Genomic DNA, 13,565 nt, shown 5'->3' on the forward strand with positions numbered 1-13,565 from the left:
TACCGTCTTCTTCTTCCTCCCGCGTAAACTTTATATTTGGATCAATGTTATTAATGTGATCAGTGAATTCTTCGATGTGCGTAGACTTTGTCACCACGAAGGTATCATCTACATATCTTTTCCAAATACGCGGCGGGTGGGGGGAGATGTTAATGCCTGACTTTCGATGTATTCCATGTAAGCATCCGCGGACAGGGGACTACAGGAACTTCCCATCGCACATCCATAGCGTTGAAGGTAGAATGTCTCTCGGAATACGCAGTAAGAAGTGCCCAGACAAATCATATGACGTCATCAGTGAAGGTTATCCCGATCGTAGACAAGATACCATCACAGCATCACCATCTGCTGAAGACGCTAGTCGAACTAGTGAAAACGTTCCAGGTGAGCGAAAAAAAGCGTGTAGTGTTGAAGTTAAACTCTTTAATCATTTTATCTACCACTACGTATGAATATCCACTCGTATATAAAAAGAATAGTTTTGCATATCTACCATGCTAACATACTGAGATAGAGGTTAAAAATGTTATTGGCTGGCGCTGGCCATAGGGCCTTATTGAACAAGAACAAGAATTGACCAAGATATGAGCCTCCAAAGCCTCAAACCCCATAATCAAAAGTTGCATTTTCAACGATTTTCAATGGGAACGCATCGTTGTATTGCACACAAGCACCACGGGCCAATCAATAAAGCACACAGTGTAACAGGCACAATTGAATCGTTAAAATTGCAACTTTTCATTTTTGGGTTTGAGAGTTTGGAGGCGCACATCTTGGTCAATTCTTGCTCAATGTTCATGAACAGTGTGTCAAATGAGAAAGAAAAGTAATTTGTATTTGCTACATCCAGATCTGAATCTACAAAAGGATGATAATCACGACAATGATGATAAGGATGACCACGATGGTGATGATTTCACTTCAACATTAGCAACTTACCTCTAAGGTGTAGTTCACGTTTGTTGAAATAGGAAGGTATGGAACAATGATCTCCCTGAATGAAACCAACACATTTGATGACTGTACAGCAGCTTTTTCATCCTGGAAAATCAAAAATATGCTCAAATAAGTCTCCCTGATTAGAGCACATTTATTTATTTATTTTATTTATTTTTATGTTTAAGTACAATAAATACACACCATTTATAACTTAAAAGTTTACCTATTGAGCACATAATTATGAAACAAAACTTTCTTTTTTTTTGCTTTACTTCCTTTCTTTCTTTTTTCTTCTTTTCTGCCATTCTTTCTCTTCCTTCCTTCCTTTCTTTTGCCATTTGTTTACCCTTTCTGTCTTTCTTTTGCCCTTTCTTTCTTTCTCCCTTTCTTTGCTCTTTCTTTTGCCCTTTCTTTCGCCCTTTCTTCTGCCCTTTGTTTCTCCCTTTCTTTCGCCCTTTCTTTCGCTCTTTCTTTCGCTCTTTCTTTCGCCCTTTCTTTCGCCCTTTCTTTCGCCCTTTCTTTTGCCCTTTCTCTCTCTCTCTTTCTTTCTTTCTTTCTTTCGCCCTTTCTTTTGCCCTTTCTTTCTTTCTTTCTTTCTTTCTTTCTTTCTTTCGCCCTTTCTTTCTTTCGCGCTTTCTTTCTTTCGCCCTTTCTGTCGGTCTTTCTTACGCATTTTCTTTCTTTTGCCCTTTCTGTCACCTCACTAACCTCAGAGAGGATGTAGTCTCCTGCCCCCACTTGAGCATTATTAGAGTCCAGTAAGCTAAGAAAGAATCTTCTTATTATCCCACCAGCTTCAATTTGTACTGGAGCATTCCATTCAACTAATATAGACTCGATCACCGTATTGTCATTGATTGATGGCATTAAGCAAGTTATTCGTGGATTCACTGGAGCACTAGTAACTTGGATAGCTGCAACGTAAGATGATTGTGTATGATAAGGATAATGAACTGAGTGCAATGCATTCGTCAAGATAATCGCACGCGCCGTGGAGTTATTGCATTTAGCTCGAGAGCCGATAGGCTCGAGAGCTAAATGCAATAACTCCATGGCAAGTGCAATTATCTTGACGAATGCATTTGCACGAGTACATTATCCGTCATACACTTTGAGTGTATTAAAACAATAGGCAATATTAATTGCTGCATTCATTATATTAGTTTTAATATTAGGGAAAATATCTTACATTTTAAAAACACCGTCAGGCCATGCCATTGACCAACTAAGTAGCATTTAACTGGTAAAGAAAATCAATCCCTGTATAAGCTAGCTATCAATGGTATCGATTGCGCCATACGTCATACTTTAGTAACTTATTCACGCATGGTGTGTAACCAATTGACTTTATGTTGTGATCAATTGATATCGTGGTTTCGAACACAGAGAGCACTGAACCAGTTCACCTGGAAACGATCAATTTAGATGTCCGACTAGTACTACGGTGAATTGAGATGAGAAAAAAACATATCAACTGGACTTTATAGCTCTATAATTTGAACTTATGATCTACTTATATTAAAACAAACGACATTGGGATTTTACAATTTGTTCAGTATTATAAAGCATGATCATGATATTATGCGCTAGTGTGTGTTTCCCGGGCCCGGCCATGTTATTTTAGATAGGCCTACATGTATTTCATTTGTAAAATGCTGAATATTTTGCAATGGTGTCATCTTGTATAATTATGATCCACCTGTTTTTGGCACTTTTTAATTAATAGAAGCTCGATTATTCTCATTTGATGTTTGATTTATTTGAGGTCATTAATCATAATTTATGACAATGATATTTGCAAAATAGAACACCGTTTGTAACTATACCATTTTAACACCACAGAATGTATATTCGTACTTTTTTGATGGTATATCAAACAGACAATTATATAGTTATGTGACCTCTGTGTCGAAAGTGCCACCTAACTCTACTATATAATTATGTAAAAGTAGTATTTCTAGTATTTGAGCGTGCACGTATTATCTAGAATCTATTGTTTAGCGTGCGGGTTTTAGATAATGCATTGTTTAGCGTGCAGGTTTATATAATTTGGGCTATGAAGGGTAGTTCGCAAAAATAATGCACGGGAGAAGAATACATAACGATGAATAGAAACGGGCACTAGAAGTGTATTATTACATAACATACCTAACACTGCGAGTAAAATATAGTGTAATCGTGAAAACTATCTATTTGGTTGAACGAATTCATCTGTATCGGTCCGGAAATCCCTGGCTCGCTCCACTGACCAAAGTTATGGACAGATATAGGAGTTGTTTTTGCTGTTATTTGTCACTTACATATCAGGAAGGTACGAACATTTGCAGATGCCCCACCTTCTCAGTTTTTAGCCTACATGTAATATATACATTATTCTTGATTGACATTAAGTATAAAAAATATCCGTCAAGTGGTTTAGCTTTAATGCCCTTCGGAAGAGAGCGGTTTACAAGTGAGTGATAGTCACTAAAAGTCGCATTCGATTTTACAGGGAATTTTGCAGGCCATGCGTGCCCTTCCTTACTAAATCACCAAAGTGCGAATATTTCTAAACATTTGAATTAGCTAAAAATTTAGGACATGTTACAAAACTATATTTTCTAGAATTTCAGAGAGTACAAAACATATTGGCCGGTTATTTTTTACACAGTGACGTTAACTAGGCAATGCCCTATACCTATAACATACACTGTTTGTAGAGGTCACGCGTCAATGGTGAGAGCACTTTTGTATTTGCATGTGTGGGCGCTGGACATGTCCAGTGCTAGATCTGAATTTTTTGTAGCCTTTAAACTTCAAACCACCCATGTGAAGAAATCACATCTATTATCCTGGGTTGTGATCTTTATTTACCAATTTTTGTGTCATCTGACTATTCTGTAGCTTGAAGTTTTTAACTGATTTTTCCTATGTGACCAGCCTGCAGAATTCAATTAACCTGCATTTTTAAGCTTAGCTTTCCATCAGCCTATGGAATTCCACAACCTTGCTTGTGGTGGGAAATTTGTTGATGGTCTATTGTCTCTGGATCCTCAAGTAACAGTAACTGCATCTTGCCTATAGTTTTCCTGTACGTGTCATCATCTGAGGTGAGAGTGTTTCTTGTTTAAGCTTACCAACTGTGCTGTCATCATAATAGTTGGTTTGTGAGAGACAATGGTGCCATCCAATACATCCATTATCCATTTGGTTAGTATTTCATAAAATGTGCTCCCACATTGAAGAAATTGCCACCAAATTTCGCAATACAGTTGTATGGATCAGTGGTGATCTGAATCTCCCGGACATCAACTGGGCTACTCAAACAATTGACGGACATCAGTACCCAATCAGTCTAAATCAGCGTTTCTTGGACTTGAACTCTGACATCGGCATAGAACAAATGATGTTATTTCCTACAAGGAGTGATAATACGCTTGACTTATTTTCTACCAACCGCCCATCCCTTGTTATTAGATGTACTGCATTACCAGCACTGGGTGATCATGAGTTAGTGCTTGTAGAATCAAGTGTTACTCCTAAGAGAAGAAAGCCAGTGCCACACAAGAGTTTTTTTCTGTGAAAAAATGCTAGTATAGACAATATGAAAGAAGAATGTCTTGTCTTTCAAAAGCAGTTTACTACCAAGTATACTACTAGTCCGAATAATCAGACCCAGAACAAAATATTAATTTCTGACATGATCGTGTACTGGGTCTGAACTGTTTCCATATGAAATCTTGATGGCAAATTGGACAATAGAAGCACATGGTTCTACGTGACAGCTTTTTAATCCCTATTCAGGTTACGTGAATCACGCTATTGTGGACCATCCTTCTGATACTTGAGTGTTTGGACAAGCGGAACGGTTTTTTGTCTACCTCTCTGTTTGTAAACAAACCAGGAGGTCGAAATCGTCCTCCTCGCCGAATACGAAAGTCAGCGTAATAGTACGGCACTGGTATACTACCAGTAGTCCCATCCAACATAACAGATGTGGGGTACGTGTGTCTTCTTGTCAATCTTGATAGAGGTGACCTTCAAAAGTTGTCACTACAAGATATAATCAACCTTGGATCACGAAGCAGGTTAAAAGACTCAATCGGCAGAAGAAGCGTAGCTTTCATACAGCTCGGCACTCTAAGAAACCAAACGATTGTGAGAGATACAAGGTTCTTAAGACCATGATGCAGTCATGGTCCATGGCAAAGGCGATTCGACCTTTGTGGCATTAAACCCAGTTAACAGGAAATTAATCCAGTAAATCGATTCAGTAAAGCAAATAAGCTCATGCATTCGATCACTAACGGCAACCAGCTTCGGTCGATTACCCCAGCTGCAGCGTGTGTAAACTCTAATTTGCATAGAGGCTGTACGTGAAATTATTGATTGGCTCCAAACAAAGGATTTGAACCGGTGCACGTAATCATGGCGCAGTGCAGTCCATTCAATCAAATGTTGTCATCAACCTATTTGATCGCAGTGCATTGTTATGTGTGTGAGACGAACTGTCGCGGTTGATTGCAATCAAACAAACGATGTCTTATGTATTACTTTGTTCCGTGATGAAAATCGTGATGTTTTATTTAATCACTCTCGAAAAATGTATTTCTTTTGTAGGCCTATTACTTTGTTTTGTGATGAAAATCGTGATGTTTTATTTCATCACGCTTTAAAACAAACGATTTCTCATGTATTACTTTGTTTCGTCATGACAATTTTGATGTTTTATTTCATCACTCACGAAAAATTGATTTCTTATGTATTACTTTGTTTCGGGATGAAAATCGTGATGTTTTATTTCATCATCACGCTCTAAAACAAACGATTTCTTATGCATTATATTTGTTTTGTGATGAAAATCGTGATGTTTTATTTCATTAAAACGGTAGGCCCTATGTTGTTTAGAAAAAATGTAGAAAGTGATGAGGATGATGATGTCGATGATGATGATGATGATGATGATGATGATGATGATGATGTCTCCAAAAGTGTCCCGCTTTGTTTTTCTTGCCCTAAATCGTGCGTATCTATTAATAAGGCACTTCAATAATCAATAATCAGTCCCGTGACGGCCTCCACTAACTAGCTACTAACTTGGGTTTATGGGCGCTGATATTTCATGTTCACTGTCACTTATTTATCAGAAAAGTGCGACCCTTTGTCAATCACCTACAGTACCCAATTTCGGCATACTATATAAGAAACTCATCATGAAGGTTTGCCAGAGAATAATTAAAATGTAGCTTTTACCGTTTTTTGTGGCATCCTTCAGAAGTGAGCGGTCCGATACCAATATTTTCGGTCAAATCTCCATTCAATTAACACGGGGAGTTGGCTAGATATGCCTTGCCCTCACTCATATTTTACAAAAGTGCGACCATTTCTGAACATCTAACCTAGCTGTAATTTTAGGTCATGTTAGAGAAATATATTTGCTAGAAGTTTTGGAGAATAAATAAAATATTGGTTGGTTATTTTTCACACAGTGATGTTAACTAGTCAAGTGCCCATTCTGCCAACATACATCATTTGTAGGGGTCACGCGTCAATGGTGAGAGCACTGTGTATTGTGTATAGGAAAACGGACAGTAACTGCAGTATGCTACATGAAGGTCAGTTAGTAAGAAAGAATACGATGATTATGTAACTAACATTATTTTTCCAGAATCTTCCTCAAATCCCAAGCGCTTTTAGAGCTTTATTAACAGTAATAAATGTGACAATGCTGGGGTTGGCCCATTGAAAGCTTCCAACGGTATCAGCTACTCTGATAGGCAAACATTTTGAATAAATAGTTCTCGTTTGTGTTTAATATGAACGAGGATGTAACCACCATAAAAGGCAAGTCCTCACTCAGTCATTGATCCAAACATCATCCATCCTGATGGTATCCACAAACTGCTCTCTGGTCTCCAAATCCATAAATCGCGCATGTGGACCAGACGAGATTCCAACTAGACTGTTGAAAGTGTTGGCAGACGAGCTTACTCCAGTCATCTCTTTGTTCTTCCAAGCTTCTCTCAACCAAGGGAGCCAATGGTGCCTGTTTTCAAAAAAGGTTACAGGAACAAAGCTGAAAACTACCGTCCCATATATCACGCACATCTGTCACATGTAAAGTTCCAGAACACGTCATCTGCAGCAGTATCATACGTCACCTCGATAAGCATAATATTCTCAACGATGCCCAGCATGGCTTCCGCAAAAGACGATCAAATGCGACACAGCTTATCCAAACCGTCCAAGATCTGGCAAAAACCATAGAAAATCGAGACCAAGTCTGATTTCTCGAAGGCATTTGATCGAGTTTCACATTTGAGACTGTTTCATAAACTTAAGGTTTATGGAATTCACATACGCCTGGATTGCTGATTTTCTGAACCATCGCTCCCAGCAAGTGACCCTGGATGGTGCTACATCTATACACCTCCTGTCTACTCCGGAGTCCCACAAGGCAGTGTGCTTGGGTCATTGCTCTTTCTCCTCTTCATCAATGACTTGCCCGATGTTATATCACCTCAATCTACGGTCAAGCTATTTGCAGATGACTGCATCCTCTACGGGAAAATCCAGAAGGAGGAAGATGCAGCTGGTCTTCAGCACGATCTCGATCAATTGCAGATGTGGGAGAATGATTGGTTGATGGAATTTCATCCCTAAAAATGTCAAGTGCTCCACGTCACCAACAACAAGAAGAGCTTCAAGATGTCATATATACATTCATGGCCATACTCTCGAAGAGGCAGACTCTGCTAAATACTTCGGCGTCAATATCCACCATAATCTCACCTGGAATCCTCACATTCAAAACAATTGCTTCTTAAGCCAACTCTACCCATGCATTCCTGCAAAGAAACATCAACCAGTGCCCTAGGAGACCAACGCGGAGAGCGTGGCGCAATGGTTAGGGTACTTGCCTTTAGTGCATGAGGTCCGGGTTCGATTCCGGCGGTGGCGATTTGCTGGGATATTGACTTGGAAAAAAAGTCTGAAATTAATTGGCAACATCTGTAGATTAAATTCAAACTTCCGCTCTCCCCCATGGTTCATTTAAAATTGGGTAAATGAATCATGCAAGTACTCTTTTCTTCGGAGGGGACGTTAAGCCGTCGGTCCCATGTGCAGAGAGTCATACCTGTGCATGTATCTCGCAGCCAGTTTCGAAAAGAGTAGGGTGTTAATCCCTGACTGTTCCCAACCCGTCCCGGTATTCAGATGGATCCCAATGGAAATAAGCTTCAATAGAGGCTTTCTTGGGTTATCCAGGATTGTCAAAACCCGAACAAATCAGATCAAAAGTTCTCTGCTATAAGACATTTCTGCGTCCTTTAAGCTCCTGTAATGGAATATGCTAGTGTCGTCTGGTATTCGCACTCCACTACTTACATTAGGAAAATGGAAATGGTACAACGTAGATATGCCCGCTTCGTCTTCCATGACTACAGAACTACCAGTAGTGTATCAGCCATGCTTCACCACTGCAATGGCCAACCCTACAATGCTACAGGAGCGGCGTGCCCAGGCTAAAGTGGAAATGATGTACCGCATCGCTTATGGACTTGTTGATATTGCACACTCCTACCTTGTTCCAACCAATGAAATATCATGTGCCATTTGCAAGGACAACTGTTTACCAACATTCGTTCTTCCCAGATGGAATCAGGCTCTGGAATGCACTTCCCGAGCAGCTTGTTGACAGCATCTCCCTGGAAGGCTTCAAAGGGCAGGTGCAGTGTGTCCAGCTCCGCTAGACGACTTTTATTTTTAACGCACCTTAATTTCCTATACCCAACAAAAAGTACGACTATACACTATGTTCGGACTGTACTATATTGAAAGAAGAAGAGGGTCTCACAGGCCCCACAAAATTCGCCAGTAGGCCGTACTGGGGTTGCCCACCCGTGCACTACAAGAAAAATAAGTCTGCACTTACGTTGATTGCGGCAAAACTCCAAGTCTCCTGTTGTTTCGTAACAATCTGGAAACAAATAGTAAGAATCAAGAAAAGTTCACAAGGTTTCTTCCATCACTTTAATACTTAAGCGAATATCCAGAAAGAGCGGAGAGCTACATGTAGGCAGCAACAGCAATAGAATTATCATGAATTTTAAACTTGTAAACACAAAGCAATTTGTAACTAGAGGCAAATGATGGTCATAGACCACAAACCTAGGTGGGGCGTGTTGGTGTTGTGGAGGTATCTGACCCCTGCAAAATTTTCCAAAATTTTCCCCTGGTCATGTTGTTTGTTGTCGCCGAGTTTGAGTCCCTTTCTCCTTACGGATGTCAGAAAATGCAATTTTAAAATTTGACCCAGATGACCTTTGACCTGACCCCTGCAAAATGTTCAAAAATGTTTCCGTGGTCATCAAGTTTGTTGTCACCGAGTTTGAGTCCCGTACCCCTTACAGATGTCCAGAAAAGACATTTTAAGATTTGACCTCTATACGACCTTTGACCTGACCCCTGCAAAATGTTCCCCTGATCATGAGATTTGTTGTCACTGAATTTGAGCCCCATACCCCTTGCAGGTATCCAGAAAGTGAATTCTAAGATTTAACCCCAGATAACCTTTGACCCAAAATGTTCCCCTGATCATTAAGTTTGTTGTCACCAAGTTTGAGCGCCGTACTCCTTACAGATGTACAGGAAATGCATTTCTAAAATTTCACATCTGCATGACCTTTGCCCTGTCCCCTGCAAAACGTTCCCCTGGTCATGAGATTTGTCGTCACCGACTTTGAGCCCCATACCCCTTACAGATATCCAGATAATACAATTGTAAGATTTTACCCCTTAATGACCTTTGACCCCAATTCTGTATGCAAGTTATAGGCGTGTGGTATAGCCGATGCATGCAAATGACATCATTGTACTATATATAATATGTGACAGAAGAAGCAGTTTGAAGGTATTTGGTTAAATACCGGAAATGCCCAAGTTATTGTCAGAAAGAAGAAGAAAAAAGAAAGATTGGATAGCAAAACAGTACCTAGCTCGGGGGTTGTAAACCCCCCAGATAGGTAAGAAAGATCGAATAGCAAAACAGTACCTAGCTCGGTGGGGGGGGGTTGTAAATCCCCAGCTAGGTAATCAACATGATCAATGCTCATCATCTGCACATTATTATAATATCCACAACAACCATGACAACCGCCAGTGAACTTCTGAATGGTGAAATCGGAGTAAGTGGCTGACATCACCTGCTTGGAGGTCAGTGAAATTAGAGTTGTGACTGGGTTGCAGCAAGGGGTGGTTTTATTACCCAATTGGGAATCAACTTCCAGCTGCAAGTCTGATTCTACTTTTGATCTCTGTTCTGACCATGCTCACTATATAGTATACTTCCATGATTATATGTGCAAGTGACATAGCATTTTGAATTTGTTACAGAGTATGAGTTTTTTGTACCCAAATTTGTCAAAGGTTATTCAATGAATATACAAATATATTGGGGTTCAAGAACTGGGCCATGATAGGTGAGTCTCTGTTGCCAGCGGAAGTACAACACGACTGATTCTAATACCTAGGTTTGTGTAAACCCACCTAGGTAATTAGTGTGCCATGTCTCTGATATCAGTATTAGGCCTATCTGTACACGATTTTTCAATTGGGACATTTTGTATAGGCCTACATGAATTTGTATTATTATTTTTTTTCATGATTCAGTGATATAGAGGTACAAACACATTTTCCAAGTGAAAACTACTCCACTGGATATGCCATTATTTTCACATCAAAGACCCTGGGTCTAGATCGTTCATGTCATTGTACCCTGGCTGGGCTAGCAAGTATTTAGTAAACCTCAAAATTATGCTATTTGTCCCTGTCCCACAAAATGAGTACAAATTCAAAAAGACATACTACAAGTATGCCTGCAATTGCTGCAAAGCCGCGATTTGTTAGCAAATATGTGCAATTTTGGAAAAGACATCTTTAAATTTTAGAAACCAAATCAAAACCAATCTACAAATGTTTGGGGCACTGACTGAAAAGCTATTGAAGTAGCTACAGCAAAGAACAAATACTTGCAACAAGTTATTTTGTCCTTATTTTCAGAAAGCTGGACCACAGCACATAATTCCAAACTGTCACCCACAAGCATTAAATCACTTGAATCGGCTCAACAATTTGAGCATCATCATGATAATAGCTGCTGCAAACAAACATCAGATGTTAGACATGTTAAAGAATTACAAAAACAAATTCCACTTTCCTCATAGCAGCTATCCCAGAGGTGCCATCAGTTATTTATGGTTTTACTAAACTTTCTTTGCAAGTCCCACGGAGACTGCCCACAATATTAACCCTCACAGGTTCTAACACACACTATTACCACAGAGGAACACCCTCTAGTAAACAAAGGCAAAACAATTTTCCATGACATCAACTTGGGTTTCATACTTTAACCCTCTCTGAGTCTCTGTTGCCAGCGGAAGGAATGGACTAAAAAAGAATACCTAGGTGGGTGTAAACCCACCTAGGTAATAACCATGTTTTACATCCAAAACCTTTCCAAATATTTTATTTCCAAAACATTATCACGCACATATGTGGTGCTTACTTAACTTTATAGTTCAACATGCGCAGTAGCGATATTGGCATCGATGTGCGAGTCAATTTGAAGGACCATGGAAAGGAAAAATTCACTGTTCAACATACGCAATGACAATTGACCTTTTCGGTAAATCCCGAATTCTTTGTGGTTAGACATCAAATGCCTAGTAATTCTCTTTACGATGTGCACATCGGCTTGACGTCAAATGAAGATATCTCAGGTCTAACCGCAAAAAATAATTATGGCATTTACCGTAAAGGTCAATATGCATCGATGTGCCAGTCGATTTGAAAGGTTCTGGAAATTGCCGAAAAGTTGAATTATCAATTCTTTTAATTACCTAGCTGGGGGGTTTACACCCCCCAGCTAGGTAATGTAATCGTTCGGGTTCTTCCGCTGGCAACAAACCACTGTAATCTTCCCGTTTTCTTCCGCTGGCAACAAAGTGAAAATGCACATGTTTTTTTTTTGTTACCCTTTGAGTATGAAACCCTGACTTGATGCTATGTAAGAATTATTTGACTAGTGAAGATATGGTTTGGTCTTTTTGAATCATTGTTTTCTAAAGGAATGAATGTGTTTGTTAGTTTGTTACTGTAATTTGTTATTTAACCTAAGGCACTTAATTAGTTGAAAAGGTAATTAATGACCTGTTGTTTCTGCAAGCCCAGGGAATATATGTGTGGGAGGATTGATGGCTAATATGATTTTGGATGTAGTTAGTTGGAATTGAAAGGTTGTTGCAGAAAACTTGGATAATAGTGACAGTAGTTTGTGTAGGAAGCAATAGTTGAAATAATGGCATATGGGCACATGAACAAAGTGAATAACTTTAGGTGATTGCAAAGCCAAAGGTTTTCTTTAAGGTTGAATGTCAATGCAGTGGAAATAAGCAGTAATGGCATATTTATATAGGTTTTTTAATAGAAATTTGATTTTGATATGAACCATGCAGGTGTGTTAAAGGCACTCCTTAACAGTAATTGTAGTATAAATTTATGGGTTTAATATTATGTTTACTATTAAAAGTACTAGTATTAGGCTCTGGCTTATCTTTTGATTTTGATTTTGCACCCGTATTTTACAGACTTTGGTGGTATGTTTGGAAACAGGGGATTAATGAGCCAGGCTTTAAAATGTTTAGCATTTATTTCTGTATGGTTATATGTCCGACCTCTTTCTTTGTATTAATGAAAGTGTTCTCTGGCCTCTTTCTTTGTAATGAATGTGTTTTTGGCTTGATTAGTAATTCCAATGTTAGTACTGGTATATGAAACTATCAGATGTGTTTCCTTTGCAGTAGGAACTTTAATTCTTTCAGTGCCATTATCATGGCAGTTAATATCAAATTCTAGCTAGCATTTGTTTACAGGCTCTATGTTTTGCTTAAGTAAATGATTGTTGGGGATTTTCTTGTCTTCTGATGTTAGGGTTTTTTGTTTTATACTTATATCTTAGAGTATGTATCTTATTTTGTTTGATTAAAACATCTTGCATTAATATATATTTGAATCCCAGTTAACTAATTTGTGTGGTTTAAAACATTAACAATTGGTGTTCTTGTATTTTACAGGGAAATTAAACATGGTTTAAGATTATGCGCAACACAAAAATAGCTTGCAAATGGAATAGACCTACATGAATGCGGGATATGAATTCATTTGTTTTCCCTACCTTTTTTTTGTTTATGAAGTTGGGGAAAATAGTATAAAAGCTTTTAAAAGTCTAGTAATTGGTAACTATAAAAGAAGTGCAGGTACCCTTCATGATACCACTGGGTATTATACTGTGCGTGCGCAGCAGCACTATTGTGGTGCCACATTACATTTGATGTAGTATATATGTCATGGACTGTAACATTTGAGCTGTTTTTAGGGGTCAATTGGTCATGGTATACAAGTAATATTGTAAATAATTTTTATTGCACAACCTTATGCCCTACAACAAGTTAAAACTGCATTTCTAAAAGGTTTCAGTGTTAGATGAATTGGTTAGTGCATCGTGGTATGATAAAATTCCTTCTATAATCTGTGGATAAATGTTTATAATCTGTGAGTTAATGGTACCAGTACATTTTATTGTTATC

The 13,565-nt window shown here is 38.7% G+C and overlaps 1 protein-coding gene across 1 annotated transcript in view; it reads right to left on the reverse strand.

Moving 5' to 3' along the window:
- Window positions 1–13,565, reverse strand: part of LOC140159237 (proto-oncogene tyrosine-protein kinase ROS-like) — a 50,773-nt gene that overhangs the window by 14,677 nt on the left and 22,531 nt on the right. The window contains exons 7-9 of the mRNA XM_072182645.1: window positions 8,855–8,899; window positions 1,648–1,853; window positions 940–1,041 (exon numbers count right to left, since the gene is read on the reverse strand). Coding sequence (XP_072038746.1) covers window positions 940–1,041; window positions 1,648–1,853; window positions 8,855–8,899 — 353 coding nt within the window. The remainder of the gene's footprint in view (window positions 1–939; window positions 1,042–1,647; window positions 1,854–8,854; window positions 8,900–13,565) is intronic.

The sequence above is a fragment of the Amphiura filiformis genome, chromosome 8 (assembly GCF_039555335.1).
Source record: "Amphiura filiformis chromosome 8, Afil_fr2py, whole genome shotgun sequence".
NCBI classification, from domain to species: domain Eukaryota; kingdom Metazoa; phylum Echinodermata; class Ophiuroidea; order Amphilepidida; family Amphiuridae; genus Amphiura; species Amphiura filiformis.